Raw genomic sequence first — 12,383 nt, 5'->3', positions numbered from 1 at the left:
TGTTAGTTTGTTCTATCCAAAACTATATTGATGGATGTTTCTAATTTATGTTTGTACTTTGATGAGATTTTATGCTATAAAGGGATCAACCGAAAAAAAAAATTGTCGGTTATTATGCCATTTTTGTTGTTGTCTAGTTTCAAAATTATTTGTCCCAATGCCAGCTATAAAACAAGTGTTTTTTTGCAAGAACCTATTTTTTTAATATATAGCACTCTTATATCTATTTATCTCTAAGAAATAAAATTAAATAAATAAATAAAATATAAGGGTGTTTTCTGCCAAAAAAAAGCTGATTCCGCCACTATTATCAGCCACTGGCAGTGAGCCTTTGTCATGCTCGTACGCCACGCGGGCATCAGATACGCCCGCATACCGGCATACGGAAAATATGAGCGTATTGGAATAAGACGACAAGTTAGATGACTGCAATCACGTATTTTATAAAAAGAAAGTAATTGCGAGTAACGTATTTTACAAGTTGTGTGCAAGTTCTGTAACTCCCAATGTATTTACTCCCTCTGTCCGGTTATAAGTGTGCATCTAGCATACAAAATTTTCCCAGAAAAAGTGTACATCTACACTTCTTCTACGGTTAATAAATGCAATCAACCCCTAGTAATCGCTGCCCCCACTCTATCCTACAATCCCATTCTTCTCCCCCGCATCAACCCCCCAATCCTAATTCTTCTCCTTTAATTTAATTGGTGGAGACTAATAAGAGGAGAGAGAATTAATATGTCATCCATTTTCTAGATGTACACCTACTACCGGACAGAGGGAGTACCTCTTAGACAGTACTACAACCTGCACTGCACAAATATCTACAAGTCGTAGTCAAGTATTATCAGTTTCTGCAAGATGATAACTGTGACGTTAGCCATTAACATATGAGTAAATAGTTTCAATTTTCTGTAGTTTTTTTGTATTTTTTTGGGGGGAGGGAGTTTTTTTTTGTATGACAACGTATGCAATCTAATCCATACATTGCGCATGGGTCCTATCCTATCCCCAAATAATACGGGGAGAGGGGGAGAGGGGGAGAGTGTGTGGAGGGCCTTCACGCTGGGAGAGAGGTGAGAAGATAAGAGAGAGAGAGAGAGTGTGTGTGCGCGCGCCTGAGACCTGAACACGGCCGGCTCATATGTTGCCTTTGCTCCTCGCTATCCAAAGCTTGTTCCTATCACCTCCGGCGACACACCAAAGCCCACTTTGCCAAGCAAACTAGCTAATCTAAGAAGAAGTACCCAAGGAAGGCGAGATCGAGATGGCTAGCTATGGGGCCTCACTCGGCTCCGTCACGACCTTCATCCTGCCGAAGATCTGGTGGGCATGCTTTTGGCAAAAGCCAGATCTTCGAGATGCAGTCGATTCCTTGAAGCTGCAGCATAAGCATATCCTGGGGAAGATTCGAGAATACCGCGCCATAAGCGAACGTTTCAGCGATATTGGGGGAACCCTGGATGAGCATATTGCAGATCTGAGACGCATGGCAAATGAAATGGAGGACTGCATAGACAGCTGCCATATCGCGGAGGCGACAAGAACGCGTGCAGAGCTTCTTAGAAAGATTCCTCGTCTCAAGGAAAGATCCGAAAAACTGGAAGTGGATTATAAGGGTCCAGGGAAATCCACCGGAGGGGAAACAACGACCTCAAGAAAAGAAGCAAGTAATGGAGCTTCTGGACATGGGCAATCATATTCTGGAGGTGGCTTCCGAGTTGTAAAACCGTCCTGTGCTGATCCGGTGGACATGGACGGTCCAATCAAGGAACTTCTGGACCTGGTGAAGAAATCGGATAGCGAACCGGAAAGTAAGCAGCTCAAGGTGATCTCCATCTCTGGCTTCGGTGGCTTGGGTAAGACTCTCCTTGCCGACAAAGTTTACTTCCATGAAGATGTGTGCGCGCAGTTCAGGGTGCGCGCTCGCGTCGAGGCCGCGGGAAAGAGCCATGACCAAGTTGTCGAGGAGATACTCAAGCAAGTACCCGGGACTAGTGCTAATGATGAAGAGATACCACAAAATGGCGAGCAAAGGTGATTAGCTTTTCTATACTGATTTGTTTTCTTCATACATATACTACTGCCTCCCGTCCAAAATAAATGTCGTAGTACGGAACTAAAGTTAGTTTAACCTTATCTCAAAACTACAACACTTATTATGGATCGGAGGAAGTATTACGTACCATCATGTTTCTTGTGTTTTCGGTGAACTCAATTACAAAATAAATAGCTGAACCCCAAGGTATATGTAATATCACTCTATCATTTCCGTCTAGCCGTCGGGTACCAAAAATCCATTCTCATTCACATAGGCAGAGCAGACAGCGTAGTAACAGACAGCATATTGTTACTTTTTACTAGGAGTCTGCCTATTAAACTCCTTTGATAGCCATGTTTCAAGAAATGATTAGATTAGTCCATGCAATTCGCGCTGCAATATTTTTTGTTTTTATGCGATTTTTACTATCTCACCTTATTTATTTTTTGCGGAAACTGGGGTTGGTTTTCCCATTTTTCTTTGTAACTAGTGTGAACGACAAGGGCAAGAAAGTCCAGATTGATGGAGTGACACGACAAAATGGCGAGCCTGGTCATGGTCAAGCCACACAACCAAGTACTAGCGAACGTCTCAGATCATCCCTCAAGAATGAACGGTGATTAGCTTCTCTATACTTCTTCATGCATACCATCGCATGTTCTTTTTTCTCAATGAACAGATTGACCCCATGTAGCCATACACTACTATCTAGCCATCTGGATCAGAAAACGGACAGGGAACGTTTAATTTTTACTAGGAGTGTCATAACAAACCCCTTTGATTGTTACATCTGCCATTTTTCTAAGAAACAACTACTCTCTCCGTTCACAAATGTAACATGTTTTGGACATTTCAATATGAACTACATACGAAGTAAAATGAGTGAACAAATACATCAAAATTACGTCTATATACAGCTAAATCAGAAGAAAGCTAGAACAATCTATAATTTAGGAATGGTGGGAGTAGTAGATTAATCCGTTTGCGCCTGATAGATTTTGAATTTTTTCCATTTTCCTTTGTAAAATTTTCAGCTAAGATTTGATCATGCGAGTTATAGGTATTGTAGATTTTTTTTTTCAAATTACATCATTATATACTACTGGAATTTCCCCGTACGCCGAGTGCTTGGCTCTTTGCCGAGTGACCTATAGACTCTGATATCTTTACCGAGAGAGCTGAGATCTCGTCTCGGCAAACTAGTATAACCTTTGCACAGATGCAGCTCTCTGCAAAGATGGCACACGTGGCAGTTTTCTATTCGTTTGTTTTGCCAACATAGGCTCTCGGCAAAGTCTAGACTTGGCTTACTCTGCGGAGCCCGCCTATCAGGCGGCGAGGGACACGTGGCAGTTTCCTATTCGTCGTTTTTGCCGAGAGCACATCTCGGCAAAGAGTAGGCTCGACATTAATCTTGGGGTCCCGCCTGTCAGGTGGTGGACACGTGACAGTTTTCTATTTGTTTGTTTTGCCGAGAATAACTCTTGGCAAAGGCCGGACTCGGCTTAGTCCGTCAGCCCCACCTGTCAGGTGACGGACACGTGGCAGTTTCCCATACGTTTGTTCTGCCGAGAGGGACTTCCGCAAAGACAAGCCTCGACATTAGTGTTGGGTCCCGCCTGTCAGGTGATGGGCACGTGGTGGCTTTGTGCCCATTGTAATTTGCCGACAGCCATAAGTCGACGCCACATGGCAACCACAGTCTTCGTATGTAGCCCGTGAAGATGCTTTATTTTGCCGAGTACCGGACGATTGGTTCTCGGTAGAGTTCTGTTTGCCTGTGAGATGTGCGTCGGGTACTCTTTACCGAGAACAAATCTCGGCAAAGACGTTGCCGAGTACTTTTGGCCCTCTGCCGAGTGTTTCCGGCACTCGGCATAGGTGTAATTCCAGTAGTGATACCTCCAAAAAAACTACCTGGTTATAAAACAAGTCACCAAAATTCCTTCTAGCTATATGAAATATGGACCATTAAAATCTAGTTATATGAAACTTCCCCTCCTCGAGCTACATTGGAGAGAAAGTGGGAGGGGAAGAGGAGACTGTGTATAATGATGGACTTTTTTTCCCTTCACTTGCAAACAATTTCTCTTCAAACTTAATACTCAACCTTCCCTTTTCAGAATGAATCTAATACTTCCTCTGTTGAGACTAAGAAACGTCTTATATTTTGAGACAGAAGGAGTAGTCTTGTGGTTGTGGGAGCGGCCACGACACTGTGGCTGTAGAGCAGAATGGATCTACTCCGTCCGTACCATAATACAAGACATTTATGCAGTTCAAATGCTCCAGAGGTAGTACGTACTTATCTGTTCCTAAATTTGTCTCTTACAGGTTTTTGATTATAATTGTGGACATCCAAGAGAATAGGAGCGAAATAGCGATAGCATCTGTTTTAAAGGGTCTTGGTGATGTGCACAGCAGGGTTATCGTCACGACAACCATTCAGAGCATAGCAACAAGCTGGGCATCTCCAAACAACCATTTGTATCCTATGAGTACACTTAATAAAGTCCACTGGGAAGAGCTGTTCTTCAGAGAATTTGATGAAGGGAAATGCAAAAAGCCATCGGAGATGGGGCAGTTAAGTTCACTGAAGTCACTTCTGGAGAAATGTGACGGCCTTCCTCTTGCTCTGATCAGCACTGCAAAAGTTTTGAGTGGAACTGAACTGGACAATAAAGCATGTACAGAAGCCTGGAAGAAGCTTTGTGACATAAAACATGACGAAACAAGCACGTTACAGAAAATGCAACGGGTGCTAGCCAGCACCTGCGCTGGTCTATCTGGCACTAACGTACCTCCTACCCTCATTGATTGCTTGCTCTATTTCAGCATGTTCCCACCAAATCATCATGTCAGGAAGAATTCTCTAATAAGGCGATGGCTGGCTGAAGGAATGAAACACAATGTTGACAGGAAGGAATTTAATTTAGAAGAGCACATTGAGTGACTCATCGACCGAAGTATCATTCAGCCCATGGAAGTGAGCACGCGGGGTGACGTGAAGGGATGCAAAGCTTCTAGTCTAATGTACGAGTACATTTTCCACAGATCTAAGTCTGAGGAATTCATGGCAGTGCTCTCTGATGTGATGGACAATGGGTTTGAACGAAAGGGATATGTCCGCCGGCTTTCTATCCATGCTACAGAAACTGGGATTGCAGAAGAGAGATTGCCCGATGATTTATCCCATCTCCATACTCTGGCGGTATTCGGCACTGAGAAGCCAGAAGTTACAAAGGATCTTGCCAATGGTTTGTTTGGGAACAAAGGGGTTCTTGCCAAGTATAAAATACTTCGGGTGTTGGATTTGAAAGAATGTGCTGGTATGAAAGGAAAACATCTTCAAACTATATGTGACCTGTTGCTGCTGAAATATCTGAGCCTCGGGGACAGTATTGTTCGGGTTCCAAGGAAAATAGCGCAGCTTAAACTGTTGGAAACACTCGATCTAAGCAGAACCAATGTAGTGACAGTGTACATGCAAGTCTTGGGGCTCCCCAGTTTAACGCACCTTCTTGGGAAAGTTCGGTTGTCCAAATGGGACTGCATATTCGGAATGGAAAAGCTGAAAAGGTTCGTGAGGAATAAATGTAAGTTGGATACCCTTGGAGGATTCACCACCGGCAAGAGCGAAGCATTTCCGCAACTGATAGTCATAGGTCATATGCGGCAATTGAATAAGGTGAAAATATGGATCCATCCCGCCGCTGATACGAGAAACTTGGAGCATCTAACAGAAGGCATCAAGGAATTCGTTAGAAAGACGTATATGGGCAAGGTTGGTAGGGCACTATCAGTTGACTTCTCAGACTGCATACAAGAACCACAACAATCCTTGAATTTCCTAAACCTACAAGATCCTCAAACAGAAGAGGTCGAAGAAATTGTGAACATTCAAGACAATACCCAAGGGGCTCAATTAGAACAAGATGAAGAAGCAAATCCATGTCTCGGCACTGATGGTGGCAGTACGAGCAATCAAATCACGAATATCAAAGACAATATCCAAGAGCAGCAGACAGAAGAAATACAAGAGCCCAAACAAGGTGCCCCCTCTGACTCTGAGGATGCCTGTTCCAGAAATGAAACTGAGATGATGCAAAACCATCAGAATATCCGAGAAGGATATGACAAATGCCGCAACAAGCTTTCCTCGCTCAAACTTTGTGGCAAGCTGACAAAATTCCCTCTTCAATTTGTCACAGAGATTGCTGGTATTGAGAGGTTGTGCCTTTCATCTACAGGTCTGTCTGGGGAGAATATTGCATACGCTCTAAGTGAATTGCCCGACCTGTTTTATCTAAAGCTGCGTGAAGATGACTTAAGTCTCCTCGACCTGCAAAATAAGCAATTTCCAAGCCTGCGGCGCATTTGCTTTTCTGTGAAAGATGGTAATCTGCCGCGCCCAACAATCATCAAACACTTCCGTAATCTTCGCGAAGTGTATCTGTATGCTAATCTGAATTATGAAGAAAGGCGCAGCTGGAAAGCAGCTTCAGAGAGTCATCCTGAAAGGCCAAGGGTTTATTTCGCCGAAAGCACATGCAAGGGAACTTCTTCCGAGGCTGTGACCCAAAGCCAGTAATGAACATCCTCCGCTTCACGCAAGAGATGAGGCAAAACTGTGTGCCACCAACATGAAGAATAATTTCAGTTTGATGCGCCGATGCACCAAAATGACACTTCAGTTCATATTTACTCTTCAAGTTTCTCTCCTAAAGTTTGTTGCTGGTCGTATTAAGCTTGGTCATGTTGTTGCATTTACCTTATCCAAATTGCGTATGCATTTGTTATTGTTGTATGTCTTTCCTAATCCGAATTCGTGGGAAGATTGTACATTCACTCCCTAAGCCAACTATTTCATTGTTGATGTCATATTGTATGCAGTTGAATAAACTAGTGTGCTAGACATCTCTATGGAGAACCATTATGTTTGAAGATTGTTTCAAGAATTTGTGCAGAAGTAATTTTACAAAATTTGCGTGATCTACTCTCCAGATGAATAATCACTACTAAAGATATGTTCATCACAAACGGTTAAAGATGCTCATCCCATATGTCACCAGTCACCACCAGCATGTCGCTCATGTGGAGGTCATCACATTTCGACCTACCTTTACAATTTTGTTTTGCTTCCCTTGCTTTTCTCTGCTCACCTATGTCGCATTCAAGATAATGGTCTCCTTCTGCAGCTATCGAGGTGGCGCCAACCGATCGACTGTGTGCCAGCTCGATGTGTTGTTACCCTCGCCCTCTTTTTTTATTTCCTGTGCTCCTACTTGATCATGTAACTGCAATACCGTTATCCTGGAAGACCGACACTAAGACTGAAAAGATGGCATCAAAACATACCTTGAGACTAAAAGCAAGACTTCTTCATCTCTGTTCTCAGATTCAGCCTTTCTCATTCGCAAAAAAAAAAAAAAAGATTCAGCCTTTCTCAGTTTTACGATTAATTTTCAGCAGCGGTGCAGTCTACGTACCTTCAGAAATCTCCAGGAATGGAATTTCAACTTCCCCCCAAGTGCAATAGCAAGATAGAACCCTTGTACATAAGCCCCCATCTCCTTGGCAAAATTTGGCATGACCCTTTGCTAGACCCAGTTAATCCAAGTCCACTGTATTCGCCGAAACTCAATGTCACTGCAGCAGAATAATTAGTAATTAGAACTGCTGGCTGTGTTTCCTCACTGACAAAAGAGCGTGCTACTGTAGTGTCCCATATCTAGCACACATGTGACGTTAAAGTGTCTCAGACAATTGAATCCATAACCTGGTAGCCACCACTCAACCAAAAATATTGAAGATAAACAGTTGCACATTTCCAAGAAAAGTTCACTCAACCAAAAATATCTTCAGCAAGTTGTGTTTACTCATTGGTTTATTATATGGTCTAGAAGTCCTGTTACCCGGACAAAAAAAGTCCAGACAAAAGGGCTAAAATATTAGCCCCGCACCTCTGAAACTGATAATAGCATATAAATATGATTTCTGCAAGCCCTTCAGTGCTCTGTCCTGCAAGATGAGAGCAGCACCAATGCGCTTTAAGTTCAGAGAGCTAACAATTTTCTTCAGAAAAAAAAATAGCCAGTTTTCTTGAGCTGAAACAATATGCGCACTAGGCCATCAGAAGAGGTTCTTCTGAAAGTTTTTTGTGAAGCAACTAAAAGTGAAAAACAGAGGCAGATGAGCAGAGCCCACTACGGTGCTGTACTACCAAACAAACCTCTAGATCCTTCTGATGTTGCTAGGAATGCGGTTGGCCAGTGTTTTTTTCCAGGCCAGGCTAGATCCAGGTCTGCCGCTGGCGTTCTACATAAAGCCGGAGAACGGCCATCGGCGGAGAGGACCGGGTCCGCCGCTGCCGAGCTTCCTCGCATGCGCCCCTCTGCTGCAACGAAATAAAAGGGATTTCAAGCAAGCAAGTTGTGAGATACACATAGTGATAACATGTACCCTGTTGAGTAGAATTAGTAATCAAGGATGCTCAACTAACATGCAGATACACTGAGCACAGCTCAAGCCTCCACAGCTGCATCTATTTGGGCCTACATATATAATTCTGATCACAGACCATTGTCAAAGAAAACAAAACAAAAATATATACTGCCTGTGAGTGCATAATCCCTGTCCCCCCTACCAAACCATGACCCAAAATCAATGGCAAGGTGATTTCTGCTGCTGTGAGTGCACTATCGATGACTGTTGTGATCTCCAGTTTCTTTCATGCTGTACTTTCACCCTGTTAACACCAGCATGCAACAGCTTAACTAATACATACAGGAGAGCAATGAATCACACAACTAATATGTAGATACTAGTGCCCACAGCTCGGACCTAGGGACCTGAATCCATTTTTGAACTTCTTCATAGTTTTGGTCGCGGATCATCGCTCCGTCAAAAACCCTGTACAGATACCCAACACAATTTGTTCACTGAATCATTGCTCCTAACTAAGACGCTGATGGGCGTTTTGTGCTCCAAAGTATTCTCCATAAGAAGACACAAACAAGGTAACAACTAAAGTTGGATGCTGAATTGAAGAGAGAGATGCTTACAAGATACATACTACAAAAAGTGAAAGTATTTCTGGAGCACAGAACACATCAGTAGAGTGAAACTACGCATGGTCCTGACCCTTTATTGTGCCTTCTTTGTCGATTCACCGAATTATACATGGCTTCCCTCCTTGTTTGGGTCTTCTTTTAAATAGCAGAGGTGTTCCAAAATAAGCCACACGATGGTCATGAGCTCACCACCGGTGCTAAGCTTCTTGGCATGTGACTCCCTAATGCACCGGTTGGCTGCGTAGGCTAGGAAGTCGATCCACAGATCTCGCAGCAGACGCACCTTATCATCTACTACCTCATTCTCAAGTATTAGAACAGCAATACGGCGTGCATACAAGAGTCGAGGAGTTTCAGAGCCAGAGCCTGCATGTCCCTTCGGTAACTCCAGTATGACGTCAGCGAGCTTCTTCTCAAGCCCAGAAGATTCCAATACCCTGTGATGATGCAATCCGAGCAATTTCTTGAGCACAGTCCACAAGTTGTCGCCCAGAGAGCCGACAAGATTATAGTCATCGCATATCTTGTCCAGATTGTTGCAGGTTTGCTTGTACAGCCAATTTTGAGGAAGGCCTGGTAGCATGTAGGGGCTGTTCACGAGGAGGAACATCATGTAGTTGGACAGTGCCCTGACTATCTGCGCACTGCTATCAGCTGCAAAATGTCCCTTTTCCTTTTCCACCCTTGCGAGGATCAAATCGGTGGCAATGTGCCAGCAGATGATGCTCTCATGGAATTCAACTCCGTGATACTTTTCCAATTCCTTGTACAGCTCATGGTACACTCTGTTATCCAGTGCTGCTTCACCCCATTTATGCCTGAGCACGCCCATTGTGTTTATATCATCTTGTGACCACCTGCCCACCTTCTGTGCACACTTCATGACATTCTTCGGGACAACGACAGTGCACGAGTAGTACCTCCTATCCCACCACTCACCGAGTCCAAGCACCATGAACAGATTTTCGAGTCGGTGACTCATAGGATCCACCTGTCCAGCACGAAACCGCAACATGTTATGCTGACCTATGATGCCTGACCACCTCCTTGAGCCTCCTGTCATAATCATCTTGCCAGGCCAGGACCTGCGAAGAGAAAGAAGTGTGCGCCGTAACCGATACCATCTTCCGGTGCACAGAGATGAATGCCGGAGCCAATCCAATCGTGTGGCGCACAAGAAGCCAAGCGCCCAGCTCGACCCTAGTGCACCGAGGAGCGATTTCGTCTCTAGGACCAAGGCACCACCCAACAAGGTGTACGTGATGGCAATGTCAACTCGGCTGTAACTATCTTTGTTGCTCAACCTGAACAACATGAGTGAGGCAATGACAGTGAGCGGCGAGATGGTACGGATGCAGTAGCCAAACCAAGAGTGGATCACGTTTGCCTTGGTGTACAGAATATCATACATGAGGGAGAGTTCCATCTCCATCACCCTCCACATTTTCTCATGGTCATTCTTAAGTTCCTGGATTGTTACCTTACTCGGGGTACCTGCGACATCTATCTCGACCACTGAATCAACTATCCCACGCTTGCAAATATGAAAAAGAGAATGAGCACGCTGTAGGATGAGCTCGTCTGGCAAGTCGTTGTACCATTCTTGATAAAAATATTGGTCACGTCTTGGTACCTTGAGAGAGCTCTTTGATTTGGTTTCTTCTTTGCTTGTCATCAGAGAGCTCTTTGTTTTGCATTTTTCCTTTGTTGCCTTGATTGAGCTCTGAAGAATGCTGAAGTTGGCCGCCCGGAGTGCCCATGTCCTCTCCCCATACTTTGCAACACCAATAACGAGTATCAAGATGGCAGCCAGTGTGAGCAAGATCCAGCTGCCGGCGATGTACTTATAGAGGACATATCCGGCTCCCGCAACCTGCACCGCAAGGATCAGCAAGTGACGCTTCCAAAGCTTGCTATCCTCGAGGGCATAGGCGGTGATGTTGTCCGGGCCACCAAGGTGCAGCAGGAGGAATGGCGCCCACAAGGCAATGAGCTGGTGGTCTTGCGGTGTGTTGCTGCTGTATAGGAGCTGGCCGGCAGCATATATCGCCGTCATGTCAGAAAGCTGGTACGCCAGCCAGAGGGGAACCCTCAGCATAGCTGAGCTACTACGACGACGTACATTGGCGAAGAGATGGAGGATGACCTGGAAGGTGAGGCTCAAGAGAACCCCGATCTGGCTCCCCCAATTAATCCAGAAGTCCAACGGCCCTTCAGCCATTATTAATGACCAGACCTAGAAATGCAACAACTGTAGATATATACGTAAAATCAGTAATGACAATAAAACAAGGTAAGATCAAAGCCTAATTGCATAATATTGAGCTAGGACATGGCAAAGCGGCATGACAACACCCAATTCTGAACAAAGTGATCACCGGCACTGAAGAGCATGGCACTGCTACCTTAGAGTAACCACAGAGCAATTTATCGAGTTCACAGTCAAGTCAACATACATGTTATTCTGTTTATTCATGCTGCAGTAGCTAGCCAACCAGGAGTGCCAGCTAGCTGTACACTTTGAGCCAGGAACTTAAGAATACCGATAAGCGATGAGGAATCGCGTGAGATTGTGTGCGTAAATACAGTCTTGATTAGAAGCAAAAAAATACAGTCTTGATTAGAAGCAAAAATCTGTAAAAGCAAAAAAATCTGAAACTTTTCCAGAATGATTAGAATTGTTTTCTTGATTTTACAGATTTCTTTCTAGAAACTATGATTTTTTTGTTGTTGTCAGAGTTTGCGCTGATGTGGCTTGCTGACTTGATGGTCAACAGGTCAAACTCGGTCAAAAGGTTCAAAATCAGGGTGTGAGGAGAGTAGGGTTGAATTCTTGTCAGTTTGAAGAGTTCGAGGTTGATTCTTAGTCGGTTTCGTAGATCAGGGTTGTATATTAGACTAAGGCAAGAGTTTAAGGTTGAAATATGCACTTCTCTAAGATTTTCTGTGATGTGGCATACTATAAATGAGGAGTGAGAGCAAAGTTGTATGTACATGAACCAACAACCCAAAGTCTACCAACAATTATCTTATAACCATTAGAGTTGCCCTTATTTACTATCCCATCTTCTATTGGACAAACTAGATACACTCTATTGGAGTGTAGTTGTATAATAAGTTGTTGACTGATGACATGTCAGATTTTATCAACAAACTAACAAATAAACCGGCTGAAGATGCCCTAATAAAATCGATGAGAAGGACATGTATGCGTCGCGTGAGATGTTTTGGTCTGTCTAAGTAGAATTTTCGGGCTTTCAGGCTGGGCC

General features: G+C 44.0%; 1 protein-coding gene across 3 annotated transcripts; it reads left to right on the top strand.

Annotated features, from left to right (window-relative positions):
- The first annotated feature begins 1,105 nt into the window (after positions 1–1,105).
- LOC119361748 (disease resistance protein RGA4-like) lies at positions 1,106–6,985 on the top strand. 3 transcript variants are annotated; one of them, XM_037626890.1, is made up of 3 exons: positions 1,106–2,037; positions 2,532–2,657; positions 4,376–6,985. In XM_037626890.1, the coding sequence occupies exons 1-3, from the start codon at positions 1,268–1,270 to the stop codon at positions 4,992–4,994; spliced, it is 1,515 nt and encodes a 504-aa protein (XP_037482787.1). In that variant the 5' UTR covers positions 1,106–1,267; the 3' UTR covers positions 4,995–6,985. The 3 variants fall into 3 exon arrangements, with proteins under 3 accessions (XP_037482787.1, XP_037482784.1, XP_037482786.1); XM_037626887.1 differs by having other exon boundaries at positions 1,116–2,037; XM_037626889.1 differs by having other exon boundaries at positions 1,116–2,037; positions 4,221–6,985.
- Positions 6,986–12,383: the final 5,398 nt, after the last annotated feature.

The sequence above is a fragment of the Triticum dicoccoides genome, chromosome 2B (assembly GCF_002162155.2).
Source record: "Triticum dicoccoides isolate Atlit2015 ecotype Zavitan chromosome 2B, WEW_v2.0, whole genome shotgun sequence".
Lineage (NCBI taxonomy): Eukaryota > Viridiplantae > Streptophyta > Magnoliopsida > Poales > Poaceae > Triticum > Triticum dicoccoides.
This window is presented reverse-complemented; position numbering and strand designations above follow the sequence as displayed.

Excerpts from the sequence above, each read along its gene's own strand:
- LOC119361748 (XM_037626887.1), top strand. The coding sequence starts at position 5,022 with ATGGAAGTGAGCACGCGGGGTGACGTGAAGGGATGCAAAGCTTCTAGT.